The sequence below is a fragment of the Cydia splendana genome, chromosome 4, assembly GCF_910591565.1.
Source record: "Cydia splendana chromosome 4, ilCydSple1.2, whole genome shotgun sequence".
In the NCBI taxonomy this organism is placed as follows: domain Eukaryota; kingdom Metazoa; phylum Arthropoda; class Insecta; order Lepidoptera; family Tortricidae; genus Cydia; species Cydia splendana.
In genome coordinates this window covers 12,317,364-12,341,461 of record NC_085963.1, presented here as the reverse complement: position 1 = coordinate 12,341,461, position 24,098 = coordinate 12,317,364, and the positions used below count along the sequence as shown (strand labels likewise).

Below are 24,098 nucleotides of genomic sequence, written 5' to 3'. Positions count from 1 at the left end.
TACCTACAACAATCTTGCAAATTGATGCGTGTTCTCTATTTGAGTATTCCAATTTCCTAATTACAATTACCATTACAATATCAAATTACAGAATGCAATTTACTGATTATACACAAACAAACATACTACCTACTCGTATTTAGATTTATTAATGAGGTTTGTTTAGTTACCTATTTTATTTTCCTTATTTTTTTGTTGTCAAGTACACTTATGGTTAAAACTGTTAAAAGACACGGTTTTAAGTTTTGACGATGTATACTTAATTATCGTCAAACCTAAGCACCATTTTCCCATGATTTCTAAATCCTCCTAAAGCTAACATCTAAGGTTTCCTCAAAATCATAAAGCGTTTAACCTTACCTGATATTAATAACAGCTCTGTAGCTCGTTCATCCTAAACCAATTTTTCAAAGGGCGCGTTTTTTACCTCGCCTCGTCCCATTTACGCGTAAGTGCCGTAAACAAGAGCGCGGGTAATATCGATGCGTTATTCAAGAGGTAAATGAGCCATCAGCAGTGGCGTCGTTTACATCTAATCTCGACCTTTATGCCACAGATTATATAATATCATAGCAGATCCGAAGGATCATAAAAATTAACAGCAAAATAATCTACTTTTCCCAAGCTTCATAGGCGCGAGGCCTAAATTTAGGCGCGAAATCGCCTTTTTATACCGTCCTCATTTTCCTCTCTGGATATTAACATAATTTAAAATATTTTGATAAAATTGGTTTTATTGATTATTATAAGAGTTAGGAGTATTTAAAATCTGTTTTTCCCTCCTCATTTTTTCAATAAAAAATCTCTTATGGAGTTGCCACGAGCTTTTCATAATCGCTTACCAAGGTGATTTTAGCGTACGATTGTTTGCCATAAGTATTACAAAATAAGAAAAAAACCTATATTAAGTTGTGGACCTGTAGATTTTTTAGCTTGGAAATATATTCGCATAAAATAAAAATATCCATTATAGAAATATTAACATCATAGAACTGTAATCATAACTAGATAACACTCAGGTTTATTGCAAGAGTGGTGTATCTGTAATATTTTTATGGTCTGTGCCTCGACCTTTGTGCCGCATCACCGGCCCTCGAGACACACCGGCGTCTCGTAATCGTGTGCAATTTGTACTAACTCCCAATTACAAGAAAGCGTTAAAGTTTACAAGACTTGAAATAACTTCATTAACAGAGCCACGTTGCCGTAACTACGCTGTAGCTGTATTAGATTGCTTAAAGTTCAGGATGGTCTTAGAATTTAAATGAAGCTGCAGGATGCTAACGATTTTTAAATTTTATACTTTGAGACTTTTTTAAATTTCTATCATTGAGTCCGATCTATTATAGAATAAATCTTACAGTCTTTTGAACTCTTAGATATCCTTTCTTAGTTGTAGAAAACCAAGAAAAGAACAGCGTTTCAAGCGCCCGTTTGTGTTTTTGACAAAGCGGTGTAACCTAGTCGTAAAGAGAAAAATGTTCTCATTTTCCGCCCTTTTTTACTCGAAATTATCCAAAACTGTGAGAATACCTTCTGGTGAGGGCGCCCGGTTTCTTTATGAGACATTCTTATACAGAAATAAGACGAATAAAAAGTCATATTTATAAATGTCCGTTCATTTTTCCAAGTCTCAAAGGTTACGGTTTCTCGGAGACAATAATTTATAGTAAAATGCTGAAGATACTGTTGTTCAAAAGTAAACAGAAGCGCATTTCAGGAAACGGCATCGAACTATTTATTACCGCAGTTGGATGCTATAGTCTATTCTTAGTTTAGTCCCATATTCACAGGCGAGAGTATTAGCTTCTGCTTGCGAGATGGTATCGGCTTGGGGACAATACAGTGTTCTTATTCTCGTAGCTCAACGATCATTAGACTCTGATATAGTTTTGGTCTCCAACTATACAAAGTTGGGACGGATATCAAGACAGCAGTAGCATTGGTCCGCAAGAGTCGAGTATTCGCTTATGGTAAGCTGAACACCGAGCCTAGTACTTCGAGCGGGCTCGTTCGCTCGCAACAAGTAGCGAAACACTCCTCGCATTAATCAACCGGGCGCTGTCTGCGCCAAATGAGACGCTGCACGATGACCACAATATGGATATTACCACTTTACTAGAATGTAATAAAGATGATAAGCACTTGAAATGCTACATTTGAAGCTTAACGACCCTCATAAATTTTAAACGTTGCCAAGAACTTGAAATCTACAGTTACATGTTCTTGGAAGGTTTTTATGAGTGAATTTAAATGTTTTATGAAATGTTTATTTAGGCTATCTTTTAACGCATGTGATAAAATCGTTATTTGTTTATAGAAGGACTTTAAAATGTGGCTACCGTGAGTGGATGCTGCATATTCTTAATATCCTACTAGTTACGCGACCGCGGGTGAGTCAGGTTCGGTGAAACCACTACAACGTAACCTCGAGTTTCATAACGATTTTGAGAGCACACTTACACTACTTTGAGCCTTTTATTCTGCCATTACTCGGCAAGCGTAGGAACCACATTCCTCGACGGATGGGCGGTCCGCCACTTGATCGATGTTCCTTCCACAGATCATTCACATCTAACGCAAAACAGATTCTTTGCTCTTGACTTATACTGATGGTACACACGATGGAAACCATCAGGCGCTGAAATTCTTTGATGTCGAAATTATATAAAACGAAACGCGTGGAGTGTTTGCGCTTATAGATTTACACAGATTTGATTGGATATTTTTGTTTAACGTGCCAACCAATATTCATATCGTTACCGGGGAAAATCTGTTTGATTTTAATGCGTAATCTCAATTCCATCATGAATAATTCGTTCAAACATCGGGTTTTCGATTTACATAAAGTAGGTATTTTGTGTACATTTATGAGAAAGGTATTATTCAATTATCGATTTGAGTGTTAAGCTCTTTACTCCACAGTGTACCTATCTTTTAAGAATTATTTTCGTGCGGTTTATACGGTACATGTCTTATTATCATTGCATTTTTAATTCCGGGACAATACTAATCCAAAACTTATAATAATCATGACGTGTTGAGTTCGTGTAAAAAATCTAACATAAATCTAATTTTGTTGAGTGGAACTTAGGGATACTTGCAAAGTGATTTGTCTAATTTTATTTCAACCGACATTAAATGTAAAAAAAGATACACATACGTATGTTTTCGTACTATGAACACTCGTACCAGATGTGACGTGGCGTGATGTCCGCAGCAAAAAAAAGATATACGGAGGGAAATGACACTCGGCTCGTCCATTCTACTTTTTCTGGAGTGTTCCTAACTTACTAAGTGCTGTCAAGTCAAACTAACTAAACCAGTATATTTAGGACACGACTGAGTAACGCGGCTTCTAGCGTAGTACTTTACGAATGTGTGGTGACCGCGGTACGGAGTCTTTGAGAGGTAATCCATAGGCCACAGATACTGGATGGTCTAAGAGTGTGATTTGTTTTCGCAATGGGAATAAGCAGCCAGGAAGATTATTTATTTTGCCGCAGTTCGCACGTTCGCTAAACGTGGTCAGTACAACGGAACGTGTCATTAATCTTTGGCTAGGACCCATGAGTATTATTCATGGGTCCTAGCCAAAGATGTTTGTTAGGTTAGGTCTTCAACCATAACGTGTCCGCAAATACATTTCGCTGAAACTATAAACAAATAGGTACTCGTAATAGTATGGCTGTTACCACTTTTAAAGATTTAGAAGAAGAGAGAAAGAAAGAAAGGTTAACATTAAATATTAACCCAAAGTTTATTTTATGTATTCTAGTTAGCGCAGTTAAATATAATGTAAAAGTATGGGAAATAAAGCAAAATCGTTTTGAAAAAGTAAAACTGTACCTATTAAAAAAATATAAGCAATACCGTAAGATTGACGATCACACGACCAATGGACAGATGTTCATTTCATCCTATGTATATCCTCGAGTGTTGACTGTGTGTGTTTTAATTTAACTAAGCATTAGCTTAGCCGTTGCAAAGAGTAGGTAATTAATAGGAGTGTTCAAGGAAAAAAATATTCTTTGAATTTGACAGCTGAAGTAAATGTCGCTATACGCGATTTACTTCGGCCCAAACTCGAGGGCTCTTTTTTGTACGACGTTACGTACGACTTTGTAGTCTTTTCTTTTTTCTACGACTTTGTAGTTATAATACTAATTAATACTTGGTTGTCAACCTATTCATCAGTGCAGTGAAAACAGACGGGGCCGGCGAGTTACTCTGCTAATTGTTATCTTGTTATCTATAACGTTGCTGTACTTAACATTTAATTGAATATAGCGTTATTATATGAGCATAAATTCGTTAATAAACCGCACATGCGATATTCCATGCGATAATGTCAGACAGATAATTCCAATCGTATAATCCTGGGCACACGTTCGAGCGGTAACTTATTAGGTACGTAGATATTGGTCTTTCGTATGATTAGTTTGATTAGTGGAAATAAGGGTTCTCTAAAAGTTAACTTTATTAATTAAGAAAATACACGATTGGTAGAATGGATCGCATTTGATATTTGATAATAAAACTGGCTAACGTACCTACTGACCTTGAGGTCACAGTTAGGACCAAAAAAATCACATCTGAGCTTCTGATCTAATTATGTCTAGTGACATTGATCACGAAAACCCGTCAATAAATTTCAGATGTGGACTTAACAATACTTCGTATTCTGTAAGGAACGGGAATAATTCAAGCAGGACAATAATAATCGTGTTAACGAGCGTATTACCTACTACTACATAATGTAAACATCGATATTTAGTTAGATATAGACCCCTTTGAATTGATTGGATTAATTGTTTCAGAAGACAGGGGCGGCAGGTCGACGTTGTAATAGTGTTACGGACGCGTCTCGTATACTTATTTGTAACACCAGGAACGTCGGTCGGTAAAAATCAAAACGCTTCTAAGTTCTAGGGAACTCAAAATATCCAAACATCCTTAATCACTCAGCTATTAGGTTTAAACAAAAACACAACAACGAATTCAACACAGAAAAAAAAATCTGTTCTGTTCCTGAAAGTTAAGAAACCTTTCTTGTTGAGATTTAGGTAGGTACAGTCACCTGCAATAAAATGTTACACAACGAAGGCCGCAAAAATATCTGACACGATCTTATATGTAGAGCCATAGGAGCGTGTCACATATTTTTGCGGCCTTCGAAGAGTAACATATTATTGCAGGTGACTGTACTTACTTATATCGGCCAGATTAGTGCCAAAAAAGAAGGCCTTTATAGAAATATAAGGCGTAGGGATGTGACGACCCCATCGCCCGCTGGTTTTACCAGTGCAATCAGTCAACGCAGGGCAGCTTGTGGCGAGCTGTTGGGGATTAGCGACCTCACGTACCCGAGTGCTCCTGGAGAGTTCTGTTACCCGCAAGGAGGGTGGGTGGGACAGGATTCTCTGCCTCTGGCTTGCCATAGCCGGCCGGCCAGAGTGGAGTCGTTAGAGCTATAAGCTCCAGGGGTGGAAGTGAAATATGCATAAGACGCGAGTTGGCACAGTGGCTGTTAACAGCCACTGGGTAGAAAGCGGCGCACACCTCTTGACACCCCTGAGCCGCTCACACCGGTGTTGCCCTTGAGCCATCCTAGATGTCGCTTTTTGTGGGGGCCCATCTTGTGAGGGCGAGTCACCGTCTGCCGGAAATAAAATTGCATACCGTTTTATTAGGCAGGCGTCAGGTTTTTTACCCCATAGCTCAGTTCTTAGTCCATCGCTTTCACCCAATAACCTAGTTCATTTTAGATTCCATCAACTCTCAATAGTCCTTACACCCTGGCGGGTGCTGCCTCTGCGTGCGTCCCATGACACGGGCAAGGGCAGCCTCCGCTCGGTGTACCCCTTATATTTCATTAAAGTGTCAAAAGGGCCTCTACGTGTTGGCTTCGCCTCCGCGCACGCCTCCCAAAGGTCCGGAACACCATTGTTCCGTGATGGGAAAGACATACAACTAAAATAAGAAAAATAAATGAAGAATACTAAAATAATAATAATAATTCAGCCTATATACGTCCCACTACTGGGCACATACCTCTCATGCGTGAGAGGGCTTATGAGGCCTGATAATTACATACTTTCATATAAATGACGGTGCTCCAAACAAGGCATTTGTTACTAAAACGGTCTGTCGCGCCCTGGGCTATTTCTATCCACTTGTTTGAAGTGCTTCATCTCCTATAAATAGACTTATTAGACTTAGGTACTTACATGATACCAAGAATTTATTTAGTTTTATTATCTTCAGCAGTGTCACATGTGTACAAAGTCGACAATATATTAGTTTTAGTGATTGCGGTGCCTAATTTTTTTATGGAAGGATATTATAAAAATAAATTTAGTTTTATTAATTGTTTATCAAGAAACTCTCCAAACTCTGACAGTCGTTCTTAATTGACTGCTTAGGTACTAGTTTAAATCTTGTCGCTTCTCGCATAGGTAGTGCTACGAGTATTAATATTAAGTATAAAGCGGGCCACTCACACACCTGCCGCAGGGGCAATACCGGTCGCACGGCGGTCGGAGCAATTTTAGGCTGTTTTCTACACACTAGCCTGCCACTCAGTGTGTAAGTGATAGTCCCGCTGAACGCACGTCGACGAGAATGGCTCCTGTGTTATCAAAGCACCAAAGGATAATAATTATGTATTTAGAATGTTGGCAATAACTATTGTAAATGGAAAATAATATATTATTACACTTAAATATAGGTATTTGCAAAGGAAATACTGACCTTTTTCAACTCACGCGAGTAAGACGTGCGCATGTTTTCAATTTTTTTTTTTATTTGTAATGTCTACACCGTTGGCGAGTTCGCGATATATTTCGAACATTAATTCGAAAGTTTGGTTTCGCATGTCGCGGTCAAAATATTATTTGTTTTTTTTTTATCCCACATGTGGGGCCGGCCTTTATATACATTTATTATCCGTGTCCAAATTTCACGTTCTTTATTCATTGTAACAAGTGACCTCCGTTTGGTTCGGTAGTCGCCAATGAACTGACTGGAATTGCCCCAATCGTACTACACATGTAACAACCTAGCAGGGCGGTAGATACAATCTAGGGAGCTAGGAAGGTCTTGCGCCCCTGCCGCCCTGCTGCAGGCCCAATCTAAAAATTGCCCCTGCTTCTCTCCGCACATCACAATTAAGGAGGCAATTAAGGGTCCAATTCCAATATTGCCCCTGCTGCAGGTGTGTGAGTGGCCCGCTTAAGAGCCAACTCTATACATGTAGGTAAATAATCTTTTGTAATACTTTACCTACCTAAATTTCTTCTTTTTAGGCCAAACTGCGGGTACGGGGTAATTATCGTTGGTTATATTGCTGATTTAAACTTGTAAATGAAAACGATTTCCATTAAGGATAAAATTTAAAACTACGTACATATTTTACGTTAGCCAACAGTGTTATAAATTTAAGCTTCTCTCAAAATGTACCTGTCTTGCAAATAGATTGATGTAACCAGCAAACCAAAGGGTACTTTAGGATATAGGTACTCGCTCGTGATTGATGTTAACTAAAATTTGAACTTACGTGTGAGAGGTTTGGTTAGAAACGTGTTTGGGAAACATAATGTACCCCTCGATCGCAATTGTGTATTGCTGCTTGTGGAAGTGGAACGAAGTATAATGTGTACATTGACATCTGTTGGAAGAATAAATAGAGGTCTGCGTTTAATGGCTGTTTCGAGTATCGCAGCAGTGTTCTTTATTTCATACTTTCCAGTAGAGTCGATCAATAAAGTAATCAAACTAATGTTTAAGTGTCTAGTGATAGGGGAATAGACAACAACCATACTATAGTATAGACAGTTCATGCGTTTTGAGTAGGTACATAAACCTTTTACAGTTTAAAAAATGATGGCCTGTGTGTGTAGTTTACACACACAGGTCATCATAGTTTATTTAGCGTTCATAAATTGTAGTGATATGATTTATTGATAATGAAATTTGTTTAAATAGCGGAGCTTGGTGACTACGATCCTCGTCGGCACGTGTCCGGCTACGTGTCGGAGTTTCGGTTCCTGGCTCACCAAACCCCTGAACTGGAGGCTCGCGCTGCCGACATCCACCGTACGCTCACGTGAGTACATCTAGTACATAACTACTAACGTATATAAATACGTGCACGCGCTTACATGAGACACTCCATCCGTTATTTCCTAACAGCGCATTTATTAACCTGCTAAATACAACTACTACTAGAACACAAGAAAGTAGGTAGGTATCTATGTTACCGTAAAAAATAGTTTTTAGTAAAAACGATTTTTCCCTAGTTAAAACTAGTTTTCCGTATTGTCTCAGTAAAAATAAGTTTTCACTAGTAACGCGTTTTTTATACTAATAACAGATTTTTCTCAAAAATGGATGGCAAAGTCGACTTTGCCGTATAAAAAATTGGTCGCGAAGTGCGGAGTTTATGGTCAGTCAAAAATTAAAAAGTTAAAAACATTGCAGTCTCGATTTTGGGACTGCAATGTTGCATACAAATTCCATTATTTGTCGAGTTCCAAACTTTTTAAAAGTTTAAATGGCCATATCAAATGAAGGCACAGGCCCATTAAACAGCCAAACAGATGATTAGTAATAACTATTATAATGTTGGTACCGCGACTATTTAGCTGCCTCAAATAGCTTGGCGTATTTTCGGCAGAAAAATACACTTCTATTTTAAACAACAAACTTTTTCAATTGTTATTTACTTTTTTCTGTGAAAATATATACGTAAGAACGTTGCTTCTGTAAAATATTCCTATCATATTTATATTTCTTGAACCATTTTTGAGAAAAGCACTATATATGACTCGGCTGGACGGCTACTTGCTGGCTTCGGATTCAATTAAACGGACTCCCAAGGTCGTCCGTTTAAAGCGAATCCTCAGCCCGCAAGTAGCTACTTCCGAGCCTCGACAATAATGTACTATTTACGGTACATACCTAACATCTAATAGTCATAGGTACCTACTCATAGTCATTTATTTTACCTTAAAGCCGTTTTACATCTTTATGCGTGATTGGTATGCCTGCCTGAGTATGTGAAACGCGGGCAAAACTAACAACAATAAGTTCTAGACAACTTTTAACTGAACTAGAATCCTGCAATTTCTTCTACGAGTAAAATATGCAAGTTAAGAGACAACAGAAAATCTTCACCTGCAGTTTTAGACATGTGTGCATCTCACAAACAATGGTAACTACAAAAGCAGCTTGGAACAAAAAGACGCGTACCTATACAGAAGCTTGTATACTATGATCACGGCAAAGAGAGTAGCAAGTTGGTTGCATCGTCAGAAGAAAGTAAGTTTCAAGGAATTAAGATTTCAGAGGGAGCAGTTTCACGCCGGAAGAGTCCCCGCCCGCGCCGGAAATTAAACTTCGTCGCGCTTCTCGCCTAATTGAATGAATTTTTAACCGTACAAAGATGCAGTCTGCGGCCGAGGGCGCGTCACAAAGCCGCAATTACATGCAAATTACGTGTACTTAGCACCAAGTGCGGCCGCGGCAGTGAACGCCGCGGGCGCCGTAGCCAACTGATTATTCATTGTTAGACTTTCCAGAATAATGACACAATTTGTAATAATTCACTTCAGCTATTCTTTATTATTGTCTTTTGTTTCAGTTACCCCTTTCGACTAAATTGCGTTATTTGTTACAGCGGCATTTCGCCAGCGCAAGCTGAACTGAGTTACTTGGATAAAGTGAAATGGCTCGACATGTATGGCGTCGATTTGCACCCCGTTCTGGTAAGATATTTGTCTGAATGCCTATTAATATTCATATGTGTACCTTCCAAAGTAAAATCTCGGTTTTAGATTGAATGGAAATTTTATAGTGCAAAAGGCGGTCTGAATGCATAGGTAAATTATGCGGGTCTCTATTGTTTCCCAAATAGTTTTAAGTCATAATGTATTGTTTGTCCGAATCTTCGTTAGTCATAATGGGTTTTTCTCAGAAACGCGTAACTTTTTAGGATTGCCATAAAACAAACCTAACCTAACCTAACCTATCTATAGAATAACCTTACGAAAGTCCTGAAAAGTTAACGGTTTCAGTTTTATGACTAACGATAATATGACAAACAATACATTATGACTTAAAACTTTATGGGAAACAAAGGGACCCCAAATTATGCAACAAAACAAAAACAACAAGCGATGCAGCAAAAATGCCGTACAAAATTTAATTTAATTTAAGTTGTTGTAAAATTTATTTTGTTTGGCAAAATGCATGCATATGAGATCCAATAAAAATATAAATGTTTTACCAATCTAGTTTTTAAGATTTATGGTACTAACAAGTGTATGGATATAATGTCTGAAATTAACGATTTAATTTCATTTCAAAATAATAAAATACTACCTATTTATAAAAAGCTTTATGGCACTAAAACACATATTAGAACCATAATTGTTGTAGGCAACATTGAAATAAATTCAAAATAGTTAAATATCATTCTATTTTGTCACGTGTTACTTACGTAGGTACCTAATTATGTCCAACAGGGTGAAGACAGCGTAGAATATTTCCTCGGCCTGGCGCCCAGCGGGCTACTACTGCTGAAAGGAAAACACACCGTCGCTAACTATTACTGGCCGCGCGTTTCCAAGTTGTATTACAAGGGGCGTTACTTCATGCTTCGCGTAGCGGACAAAAATGTAAGCACTCATCTTTAATTAACGACCACGAATATTTTCCTCCTGCGACAGCCGAAGCGAAAGATCCTGCGAAAAACTTCACTAATTGAGAGACGAACAAATAAACAAAATCCTGAGTCTTGACCCCGTTTCTGGTTGGCAGCTATCTCATAATCGCGCTGTGAATAGTGAAGTGGTGCAAGACGTCCACCTTCTGAGGCTTCCTTGAAAGACATTCGTAGGAAGGCAATTATAGATAAGTCAGAGGACTGAGCGGCGTATTTACTGCGCTGTGGGGCGGCTGGTAACCGCGCGCCCGCTCGCGTCCTACGTCTTGTAGCTGGGTATAATACCCACCTATTAGCCTATTTATGTTACGACGAAAATATTTATCTCTTCTATATTAAACGGGTAATGTATGTTCATAGGTAAGTTAAGTATCATATATAGTAACAGCACCAGTCATGGGACATTTAAGAGGAAATTTGGAGTATTTATGATATTTCCCTTGTACATGTAAATGGTCTTCCGCTTAGCGTGTTAAAAGATGAAAGTCCTATCCGCCTTTCATGTTTTAGGCGTGTTGTATCAAAGATACTGCAATGAGTTTCCACATAATTAACAAATTAAAACTATGCTTTTTTTCTCCAGTCATGGACACCAAAGCTCCAGTAATGGGCCCCCGGTAATGGACGTGGATCCAGTAATGGGCCCCCTATAATGGACATTGCTCTATCAGTATAAAATATTGAAATGGGGAATAAGTTATGGCAAAAAAAACAATTTTTGGTATAAGCTTTTATCGCTGAATGTATTTTTCTTTCCACAGCCAATTATTATTGTATTAGATTTATCGAGACAATTCTAATATACCCAAACACAATTAGTTAGGGTTTATTGCGATAAAGTTCCCATGGCCACCTCCTGTCTCCATCATCAGATCAAGTCCATGTTATCATAATATTGCATTATCATCCGATTTGCATACTTAATTACGTCCTTACACAAAATTTCAACTGAATCGGAAATCGAAAAGTGGGTCAAATTCAGCTACCAAGATTTGACCCACACTAACTAACAAGGCAAGTTAAATAAAAGTTTGGAAAAACGATATTAATTTATCCTAAGTCCGAGAATACCTCCTGGTTGACATATTTCGTAACTACATTTTACTTCTGTATTGTTTAAAACATGAAATTATGGCATGGCAAGCATCATTATGTCAATTGTCCCATCATAGGAGGTATGCAGTTTTACAGCTCCTATAATGGGATTGGGCCAAATACCAATATTTTTTTACATCTGTGGAGTCACAACATAGTGTGTTGTATACTTTATCTCATGGTAAATGCAATTAACAAAACACATTCTAGTTTTCATCAAGTATTAATTAATTAAAATTTAATAAATTAACTCACCTCTCTTAGCGAAGTTGTTAAGAATTTTTAGTGATATTTTTTTTCAGTGGCACGACAACTTTTGGGTTGACGCACATTTCTTAAAAAATAACCGAATTTAATAAAAAATTCAAACATAATCAGCTCTAGGACTCTTATTTATGATAAAAATATATCCAGTGTTTATAAACTAGTTTTATATACTTATTTTAGAGGAATTGTGTTTTTTTGTCCCATTACTGGTTCCGTGTCCATTATAGGGTATACTACTATATATAAAATTGAAAAACCAGAACGGGATAAAAAACGAGGGAAGAAGCGAGATGGCGCCTTACAAATTTCTAAAAAAGTTTTTGACACGTTTCTCAAATACGACGCACGTATGATAAGAAAAAACTGTTCTAATTATTATCTAAGTATGAGAATATAACTAGAGCATAAAAACTATCGCTTTCGATGCGTATTTAATTTACAATAAGCAAAAGAAATTTTCATAACATTCTTCATTTTACGACTATCGGCTATTTTCGGAAACTCTCGGTTGGTTTCGTTTCGAACTTCAAATAACCAAAATTATGTTTGTTATGTTGGTATGCAGTGATTTCGGCCTTTTTTACTCGAAGTAAAATAAAAAGTGCTGTCAACCTCAACCTTTTACCTTAGTTTATGCCCATACGAGTGACATGCCATATAATGACTGATAATGACTTATCAATATCAATAGTAATTTGTATTTTGTTGTTTTAAATTTCTTTTTGAGTTATGTTATTCAGATTTACTTTCACAGCTTCGGCAAACAAATTCGTCCGGGGACCGGGCTGCCGAGATGGGCCAAAAATACGAAGTTGATAGCAAGTTATAATGTAGGTAGATAAAATTAAAGTGCATGTTCAGATATTTTTGAGCGAAACGACCTGGTGAAAATAAGCAAACGTACAGTCAGCAGTCGGCCAAATATCGTAATATAACTATGTTGCTATAGAAATAAGGATGTGTTCCGATATACTGGCGGAATACTGAGAGACAAAAGTGGCTAAGCTTACATTGGCTCGGACATTTAGAGAGAATGGGAGAGGATCGTGCCGTGACGAGAGCGTACTTGGGACAACGAAATGGGAGACGCCCAATTGGACGTCATAGGTACCTACTGCTGGAACGACGTAGTTGCTCGAGATCTGCTTATCCTCGGCCATGGGGACTGGCGAGAACTATCGCAAGACCGAGAAACATGGTGTGTTTTGTTTTGTCTTTTCTCGGAGGCCAGGATTCACATAACCGTAGTAAGTAATGTTAGTATTCAGAAAGGGAAATGGGGAGTACGTACGTTTGTACCAAAAGGCGATTTATGGGCGGTGGTCGTCCATATTCGTCTTAAGGCGGATATTAATCTAATGAACGTTTTTGGAATTAAGCTTATAAAAATAAATAATAATTTTATGTTGAAACGACTTTTAAATAAATAACTACGTAGCTGAAAAAGTATAATTTTGCCTTTTATCAAATCACATAATTTTTTTCAGATATTTTGCGTATTAAGTTATCCAAATAACGGGTACAAACAAGAAATCCCTATCACCGTTATGAACCCTGGCAGGGTTGACACACTCTTTATTTCATTTACGCGAGCGGAGCTGCGGGCCCGTCTAGTTTACGATATAAAAATTCTTCATCATCTTTAAAATAGTTTTTACCAAATTCTAACAAGAAGATGCTGCAATAAAAAATATTTTCGTAAAAAGTTTGTTGATTGATTCTTTGTTGATATTTACTATTTCTACTTAGAATGGTGTGCCGTTTTTGGTCCTAACAGGAGAAAAAAATTACAATGAATTTTCATAGGTATACTTCCTACCTACCTGCCAGTAGGTACATTACATAGGATACAGCGTTTATGAAACACACCATTAAATAATAATTATCCTCGAAAATTATACCAAGTCTGGGTAATTATTTATATGAATAGTTGTCAAGTTTGTTTCTTATTTAAGGTGTTTCTTAATTAGTAAAAAATATATACAAATACATATTATAATTGTTTATCGTTCATCAGAATGAGACGTCAACATACGGCTTCGAGTCTCCAACGCGTTCGGCCTGCCGGCACCTGTGGCGATGCTGCTCCGATCACCACGCCTTCTTCCGCCTACAACAGACTTCGCCAGCCTCAGCCGACATCTTTGCGTTAGGAACTCGGCTGAGGAACAGGTTAGAAACAATAATAGCATTCACTATATAATGAGACATCAACATACGGTTCCGAATCTCGAACGCCTTCGGCCTGCTCCATTCACCACGACTTCGTCCGTCTATACTATACCTACAGCATATGTTGCCGACTTCTACCATTTCTTTTTGTTTTAAAATGAGAAACTTAACTGAGGAGTAGGTTAATAAGCGCAATGATAATTTCTTCAGTCGATTTACTTAGGCCTGAAAATATTTTCCTATCGGGTAGGTAGCAGTTTCTCTCCTTCCTATTAAAATATAATTATATATACATATTATGTTTATAACCAGTTTATAATTCCAAAATTATGAGTGACATATCCAACTCCTTATAAATAGACAGTGGTGGCGCATTAAATATCCCTTTGTAATCGACGATACTAAGAGGTAATTCAAAGTTTAGTAACTTTAGTATACCTACGTCTTTAATAAAGTAAATAAATATGTACATCCTGGAAATTTAACAAATTCAAATTCAAAATTATTTTTTAACAGACGTATAACTTTATAAAACCTGTTTCAGTTCAAGGAAAAGCTAAATTCCGTGCTAAAACTGTCTTTTAGATCAGTCTGATAGATGTTACAAATTCCTTATTGAACTTCCACGTCCCGTAATTTATACACTTCGCTCTCGTAGTTTTTACTTGTTGAACTTTTCAACAATCTTTTGTAGTCGTTTGGCACCTCTTGTTTTACATATAAGTTTATACTTATATCACTTATATGTATAGGAAGTAGTGCTGCGTACTTAATTATCATTTCGAACGACTGAATCGAATAGCAATAATTTCGTAGCGAATAAAAGCAGATCTATATTGAAACATTTTACTAGATTGGCGCTTACGAAAGCTATTAAGTAGTTACAGATACATCTGTAACTACCTAATAATTATACACCACAGTGCATATTCGCTTCCTATATAATAATGCACAGTGCATAACTGAGGTTGACTGAAGTAGCATGATAAATACGAAAGTTCCGAGAAACTGCGAAGGAAAACAATAATGCAGCTGGTACATTTGTACGCGAAGTCCTGTTTTGATATCACAGACCAAACATCAGCTTCTTAATATTTTCAAATTTTTTAAAAGAACATCGCAAGAGGCATTCTCGTGAAGACATATTATATAAATAACAACGAAATAAATAAACAATTTTAATAGTCCGTATACAAAAAAAAACTTATGGTTAAGTAGAAACGAAACTAGATTTACTTAGAAACAAAATTTTTATGTTTATTTTCTCTGTAGCTAACGTATTGTTTGTTTCGACAGCGGGAGAGGAGCCCGGCCGAGGCCGCCGCCAGCCTTCACGCGCACGCCATCGCGGCGTATCGCGCGGCCTCCACACGCCTCGATGCACGACGGTAAAACCAATTAAAACAAGCCAAAAAATTGATTGAAATTTCACTCATATTTCCTAGGAAATACTCGTAGTATTGCAACATACGTTGGGAACTATTTTCTCTTCGTAGTTGAAGGATATAATGTATGTAGGTATAGGTATGTACTTAAAACTTTATTGTAGCTAATATATGTATATTATATTCAAGGAAAAATAAATACCTGTTTTTTTTTCAGTGCACAAACTAGAAGACTTGAGAATAAAAGACTGTCCCCCGGAAATTAAACAACCTACCTCAATACACCGCCCCATTTCGTGAGTGTCAATTACCTACTTCAGATAGATTTCGAATGTATTGGTACGCGGCTTGATTGAACGTGATTTCGATAGGGCTTCGAAGACTTTTCCGGATGTCTTGATAATAAGGTTAGAATTTTGTAAAGATCATAAACACAGATCCGAGTCACTACATGGTTCCATATTAGACCTAGGTTCTACGAAATCGCGACAGTAGGTATTAGGTTTTTATTCAATGTAACTTAATTCTGTACTTAATTATCATGACAGTTGCTTTGAGAATTTCCACGCTTTGTAATTTTGTTGTCAATTCTTGCTGCAAGCTGCCAAAAATCACTTCGTTACTTAATTAAATGTATGTTAACACAATCAGAAGAATAATTAATTATATTTTAAATTGAAAACACTTTGTATAAATCGTTCCAACTGTTATCTTTTTCAACAAAACGGATTGTGGACTACTTTATACTTAAATATCTATCTATTGTGGACTACTTTATAGCTGGCTTAGCATTGCGAGGAAAGATTTAAAATTTAAACCTTCTTCGCAGCATGAGCGTCGAAGGGACGTTAGAGCCGGCGCCAGCACCAGGCTCGCCGCGGTCGACGCGCTCAGCCCCGGCACGACGAGGGCTGTACTCGGCGTCGCCCAGCGCAACGCGACCACCACCAGCACCCCGCCACCGCTCTGCATCCGTCGACTCGCAGAGCTCCAACGACTCACGATCCAACCGCAGGTAATAATGGGTGACCCCAGCTCTCTTTAGCTACTTGACTGTCATCGTCAGATATAAGACCCATAGCTCCAGGATATCTCGGGGATAATTGATCACGCAAAAGTCCCCAACGTTGATAACGTTGATAATCGAACTGGTTTGAATAGCAAAGTTTGAAGTCTAGTGTATACCCCAGTATCGTAAATTCTTGAACTTTCATTCTAACTCTGTTCACGCTAGCACAAAACATACATTCAAATGTTACTTACTAACTTGAATTAATTGTACCTATAGTATCTTTTGTTTATATAATGAATGTGTTTTATGACCAGGCATAAGCACCGGTCACGAAGACAGCAGTCGGACGCTGAGAGTGAAATGTCGCGTGGTTCAGGACGATCGGGGCGGCGGCACCGGCGGCACCGGTCGCGCCACAAGCACGAGTCCGGCTCCGAGCACGACTCGCAACCCGATACCAAGTAAGTATCCTCAACGTGTGCACTTGAGGCTTTATCTTTCTGTTAAAATACCACTCACGTTCTAAAATATCGCAAGAAAACGTAAAACATGGCATGTTTTGCAGAGAATACGAGCTGGTGGAATCTGAGTCCCAGTGGAAGGAGGTACTGAGACAGACGACCGCCGGCAGCGGCGTTCAAGTAAGTGCCGACCGTAAACATAACCATCAAACTGCAGACGCTGCGCTTGCATTATTCAAATCCTAAAGATTAAGAACGTCTAGAAACGGACATAGAAAGCTATAAGATGGAAATTTACATTTTAATTAAATCGTTCAATTTGTAGGTGGCCAACGTTCGTCGTTCACAAATGGAACCAGAAACAGGAACACACCGATCGTCCCACAAACACAGAAGGCACAGGAAACATCGGTAAACTTTATGCTTGCTCTCATACGAGTATACCTATTATTATCTTACATATCTGTATATTATACATATATCGTGTAGGTACTCTTTTGTAGTTATGGATAGTGACTTAGCCGAAAACTTTTATCGTAACCATTACACGAAATTGAGAAAGTTTTTCCTGCCAGTCACTTATTTTATAATACAAATAAGAAGGTAGATGGGTAATATATAAACGTAGGACTTATTCTGTATTTGATTACTTACCCCTCAGGCTGAGTTGGATTTATTAACCGAAGTCAAATTGAAATCTAGATCCCAGACGGTTATATTATTTACTCTGTCGAAATCTTACGTTTGACTTTTGAGAAGGCAGGCTTATATTCATTGTTTCATTTCACGAATTCTGCTTGCAATTTATTGAATCTGTATTTATAATTAGCCGATATAAAATATACATATAGGTAGGTACCTACCTAATGTCCAATTTGATATCAGCGCCGTCAGCCGATATACAGGGCGTCCCAAGACTATGGGACATCAAGGGAAAGTACCTTAAATATCGTAGGTAGGATATTTTGCTGAAAGAAGACATTATTTTAATTTAAAAAAACAATTTAAACTGCATTCATAGATTTTTAAATAATTACATGGTTGAACCAGGAATCGAACCCGCTACACGAGAAAAAAAATTACCCTGTAGCTTTATCATACCGATCGAAAGGCTTCATCATAAGGATTATTTTTTGCTAAATAACATAGTGTCAGAAATAAAAGGAAGACCATTGATGTCCCATAGTTTTGGGACGACCTGTATATTATATTTTATTTGCCGTACCATATATAACTTAGCCCGCAATTTTAAAAGCCATTGTTTCTATATGTTAGGTCTCGGTCTGGATCTCCAAACGATAAGAAATGGCTGCCTAGCGAGCTGAAGCAACACCTAGAATTTTCACTGGTCGATACGGCGGGCATGACGGAGGAACAACTCAAGGAGATCCCCTACACCGTGGTACAGACTAGCCACGCGCGGCAGGCCAAACTAAGGACCTCCTCTCGGCATAGACAGTAAGTAACAGATTATTTAGCTACATCAAATGGATATTATCATCATCTCTATGACAGAATAATAAATAGAGGTAGAGGCTGTGTAGAGGCTAATCCTGGTATATTTCTCGATCCGCGTTTAATATCAAACTTGACTTTACCATACATAGTACCTAGGTACCTAAGCGGTATTGAATTTACGCATCACTAAAATTATTTACATTTTAATCGTTATAAACATGCTGATACTATTAAGAATAGGCAATGCAAACGGGGCAGTGTAAAACTAACTTCAGTTTTATTGTCTTTGACTAAGGTTTGATTCTCGCCCTAGAATAAGGCTTATTTTTATTTTTCTTAAATCACATTTTCAATCAAATCTTTGTTAGGTAGGTACTCGAAATAAAAAAATACCGATCGTTACCGTACCTACCGACCGACCGTATATCTTAGGTATAGTTAATGATTATTTCTTAACGCCCCTTTAGAGTGGTCACTTTATAAATATATATTATGTATAATAATACCTAGGTATTTACCACAGAACAAAATAACAACACTAATTGTGTTCACTGAAATGACAAATTCGTCAATATCAAACTTATTTATAGGACGGAACACGGATCATTAGCGAGGCGAGAGAAGAGTTCCTTAACTCACAGCAAGAGCGCCCATGACAACCATAACCAAGGATCCCTCCGATCAAGCTCAAGCACCCTCAGCACGCACCGAACCGGCATCGAGAAATACGGAAGGTACGAACTCGGGAAACCGCAAAACAGATTTATTCGGTAAGCTTCGGGGTTATATAATATTACAAATGTTTTCAGGCGTGTATACCCGAGCTACGACGAGACCGTCGGCCGGAATGGAGATGACTTCTTAACAAACAACGGATATAAAGGCAACGTGACGCCTGTCTCGAACAACAACAACCCTTACAGCCCAGTGACAAATAGCAATAGCAACAGCTCAAGCGGAGAATTGATATCAGGGAGCGCGCGGGTCTCCCACGAACACACCGACTCGGGCCTGGGGGCCGATCAGGATTACGCCTATTCTTCCGAAAGGTGAACAAGCAATTTATTTAATCGTTTAATCACTTACCTACATACAAACGTCCTTAACTAGAGTACATAAAGTACGTATAGGTAGTTACTTTGGAAATGCGAATAAATTTGTCGCGTTGAAAGTTGAAAGGCGGTAAATGATGCGATCGACTGATCCGATCACGTGTCATTCAATGCGTTTTAAATACAGTACGAAACAAATAGCTTGTTGAACATCTGGAATTCAGTGCTGCGGGGATTTGGCAGATTTACAACGTTTTCATGTCGTTGTTCAGATTATTATACATTTGTTCGCAGGTGGATTGATATATGATTTAATAAACAGTGAGTATATACATACGAGTATATAGGAACTCCTCGTACTCGTGAATGTATCTAACAAGGAAAATATTTATTAGGAACAATTTTTTTTTGTGCAGTGTTCGACACTTAATCATTGTCCGAGTTCCGAGTGGTTGTAAATTGGAATTTAAACGTATTAAGGTGCACTAGGTATATACAATCTAGTTAATAATGTATACCTATAGAAAAAATAATTTTCGAACGAGCGTTAGACAAGTAAAAAATATATACAATAATTTTTAAATTCAACTACATAATATACGAGGATTCACAAGTGCTATATATCTAGAAGCAAGCAGCCCTTGCTTTCGCGGTGACACTTGATCCTGACTTCAATCCCTCTTTTGAGGGAAAGGGACTTCAAGCGCTTCGTTATTTCATAATATTTGAAACCAAAATGATTCGCCTTTTATAAAAGTTGGTGTTTTTACTAGCTGTAATTTGCAGTCGCAAATTTTATTTCGTAGGTCGAGCGACAGCGCGAAGTGCGGCGCACCGGTGTCGGCGGCGCCAGTGAGTAGGCAGTGGCGCGTGGCGGACGGGCCGGGCGGCGCGGCGGTGGCGCGGCGGCCGCCGACGGCGCCGCGCGCGCGCATCTCGGCGACGGGCTCGCAGCGCTCGCTGCTGTCCGTGGCTAGCGACAGCGCCACCTCGCGCCGCCCGCGCGAGCTCCTCCCTCGCTACTACCCCCATCCTGCGGACACGGGCTTTTCTCTCTTCGTGAGTGGGCGCTTCGCTTTCTAACCGAACTTCCGCGATCCGGCGGCCCTTGGCGAGCAGATATTAATTGAGTTCTGAAGGCTACCAAAATCGCATAGTCGCCGTTTAACTTTAGCGATTAGCACAAGGTTCAGCACCGACTACAGGTGATAAAACCCGCTGGAAATAAAGGGAATAAAAACAATTATGTATTCTATTGAGAAATCATTAATTTATAGAGTTTTCAATTGTACCCAATGAATTGCAAAATATTCTCACAAGTACCTAGTTTTAAATTGTGTTGATAAAATGGTATCTAATTGAAGACAGGGATTGAAAAGAAAAAAACATTTACAATGTACGGCAAATAAAAGGCGCTATTTATTAAATTGAAAACTGGTGAGCCTGAAAAACGCCTTGAACATTTCTATTTTAATTGCTTCGGCGGCGATATAAAAAGAAGCCCGTAAAGTACAATAAATTACAAAGAAGCTTACAAGGGCCGCCGGATTAATCCGCAGCTCCTGTTTCTTGGTCGCTGACGAAGCTAACCGTGTACAGGCTGCTGCCAACATCGAACCATTTACAGTTTTATAAAAAAAAATACTGGGAAACACTCTAAATATCCTTCTTTTCTAGTTTTGGTAACAATATTTAACTAATAATGTTTGTAGTTAGGCATAGTAACTTGACTGCATTATTTAACCGTTATCTGAACAAAGTTATAACGGAAGGATATTACTGGCGTTTCATAATTTACTTAAGTTCTATATAACGTGTGTACTTACTAGACTATGATATACGCATTTTATAGTAGACCTGAGTTGAATAGTCTAATTCACTGACGCATATATTATTAGATTTGGTATACATTAAAATATCATATACATAAACTATTCTATGCTACGGGGCTTTCAATTTTCAAAATAGCAGTACACTACGAATAATAAACAGCATACCCAATGAAAATTTAACGTTGTTTATACTTGTAGTGTGTTGCATCATTTATTGCCTCTCGCTATCTGGGGATATAGATAACTTTAATTACCTACCTATGTTATACTTACATGTATAATTTTATGCCACAAGTACTGTATAAAGCTATGGTGTGCACCGGTAGTCGTTGACGCTCGTGTGATTATGGGATACGCAGAGACATGCTAGCAACAACAACATATTGGTCGGCGAGCCGGGCGGGTCGCTGGCGCGGCGGCACGGGCCGCGGCCGCAACCGCGCGCTCCGCGGGACTCCCGCGAGGCACGCGACCACAACGCCAACCTGGCGCGCACGCACGCGCGCATCCACCGCCACGACAACACCCTCGACATTATCCTTAAGCCTCTCATAGAAAGCACGCAGTAAGTAAGGCTCGCGCCCGACCCACCTCTGTGTCGCAACACGTAGCGGAATGTCCTAGCTGCACGCAACCCCGGTTTGTTCATATGTCCGCCTCCCTGCCTGCGGAGGCCTCTGTGTTTTTTTTTGTGCATGCCGGTTGAGGGGTACATAGTGGTTAAGAATGTGGTATCAAAGTAGACTAACCCGATTTGACTAACATATTACTACAATTGTTAATTTTCGTGTTTTATCTTATTTTTATGCACTTGTGATTGTCATTAAAATTTTAAATTGTACGTAACTAAACGTGTGATTCACTGTTTTTATTATTTTCTAATTTTATTAATTTAGAATTTAACATCATTCCTACAATTTGACTATTCGTTCTGGTAATACGACTTTCCACGAAAACAGGCTGCAGAGCAACTGAATTCTTCGAGCGAGGCGCCCGGGGGCTCGGGCGCGGACGGGCCGCCGCCGGCCGGCGCCAAAACTTCGGCCACGGCTGAAATGAGCACCGAGCTGTGAACCGGCTTAATTCTATACTTAATATAATATATTGTGAATATTCAATTGTGTTTTTCCAAAATGTATGTTAACGTATGTTTATATTTTATTTTATTGTTTATAAGTAATTCTCATTATGGTAAAAATATTCTTATTAGGTAAAGCATGAAGCTCACATCAGTATTTATGTTTGTGTTGTGTACAGGATTTTGTTTTAATTAGTAATTAGACAGATTTATTTTATGTTCATATCTTGATTATGAAATAATTTTAAAACTATTCAATGATACCCATCCAAGATTGTGACAATTTAAGTATATAAAATATCAATTATATAAGATCTGTGCCAAAGACTTGTTCTTACTTTTTACTTCTGGTTACTAGACGTTGTTACTTGAAATGTTCAGATTAAATAAGGTGTAATTTATTCGTCTTTTCGGGATATATAATTAACTTCAATAACAGTTTTTACAAATATTTTCTTTACATTCAAACTTATATTATTTTTAAGTGAAATGATATTTTTTTCGTGAAAAAGACGGGTATTATTATGTACTAGGTACTTATTATCAGTTTCACTGAACAAGTTATTGAACCATGTACAGTTGTTATGTAGATTAGTATTTTTGGAATAACGAACAAATGTGTGAAGTGTGAACATGTTCACCAATATAATATAAAGTAACTATCAGTAACTTTTTCTAGTACTTAATTGATTTACATGTAAGTAATACCAATGGAGCGGTGAAGCATTAAGTTTGAAGTTCGTAAGCCAGTGTTTATTGACTACAAAACTCATTTCAACACGTTCACTGTCCCCATACAAAATGATATGATAAAGTCACAAGTCCAGAAAAAAACCCGGACAGGGAACGTGTTAAAGTACCTATCTCCACACAAGAAAATCTTAATACTTACCTAATTCTGGATGTTATAAAATAATTGGTAAGCGCAAGTCACAAGTAGGTAGAGTAAGAGGGTCAATTGGAAGGGGAAAGTGGTTAGACTGAAACCCACTAAACCCGAAAATTTGTATCCAATTACAGTTTTATATGTATTTTTTTAAAACTGTTCCGATTGTCCACAATAAACATTACTATTTGGAAGCATTTCTTTACTTATGTCTACAAAAAATACCTGCCTAACGCCGAATGCTATTCTCGTGGCGGTTTAAATTTTTGGCGCAGTATTCAAAATACTGAATAATATACAATGCTGTACAAAATACCGGATTTTAACGCATTCACTAATAACATTTTCTTAGCGCTACGTTCGTAGGCGATCTCAGCGTTTTCCCGCTTTGTAGAGGAAAGCGACTACGAAAAGAGAACCCGCCGAGCGGGTTCCCGACACTCAATGTGTTAACAGACAAGAGGGTAGGTAGGTGCTTTTGCTTTGTATCACTTTTGACACTGTTTGCGTCACTTTTGACACTGACATATCTAATCCATATAGTTGCTAGATCTATTAGGTCATTACCTATGAAATTGGCGTTTTGTACGGAGAATTTCAACGAAACACGAATTTCCATACAATTAATTTTGCGGATATTTTTTTGATGGCTAATTCAAACCAAACAAAATTTT

General features: G+C 38.1%; 1 protein-coding gene across 1 annotated transcript in view; it reads left to right on the top strand.

The window, feature by feature from the left end:
- Nucleotides 1-23,618, top strand: part of LOC134789953 (band 4.1-like protein 4) — an 81,741-nt gene extending 58,123 nt beyond the window's left edge. The window contains exons 6-21 of the mRNA XM_063760683.1: nt 7,987-8,107; nt 9,680-9,767; nt 10,527-10,679; nt 14,106-14,260; nt 15,557-15,648; nt 15,863-15,941; nt 16,475-16,660; nt 16,972-17,118; nt 17,223-17,298; nt 17,444-17,529; nt 18,394-18,576; nt 19,167-19,310; nt 19,386-19,625; nt 20,435-20,687; nt 21,820-22,025; nt 22,420-23,618. Coding sequence (XP_063616753.1) covers nt 7,987-8,107; nt 9,680-9,767; nt 10,527-10,679; nt 14,106-14,260; nt 15,557-15,648; nt 15,863-15,941; nt 16,475-16,660; nt 16,972-17,118; nt 17,223-17,298; nt 17,444-17,529; nt 18,394-18,576; nt 19,167-19,310; nt 19,386-19,625; nt 20,435-20,687; nt 21,820-22,025; nt 22,420-22,435 — 2,225 coding nt within the window. The 3' untranslated portion in view covers nt 22,436-23,618. The remainder of the gene's footprint in view (nt 1-7,986; nt 8,108-9,679; nt 9,768-10,526; nt 10,680-14,105; nt 14,261-15,556; nt 15,649-15,862; nt 15,942-16,474; nt 16,661-16,971; nt 17,119-17,222; nt 17,299-17,443; nt 17,530-18,393; nt 18,577-19,166; nt 19,311-19,385; nt 19,626-20,434; nt 20,688-21,819; nt 22,026-22,419) is intronic.
- Nucleotides 23,619-24,098: the final 480 nt, after the last annotated feature.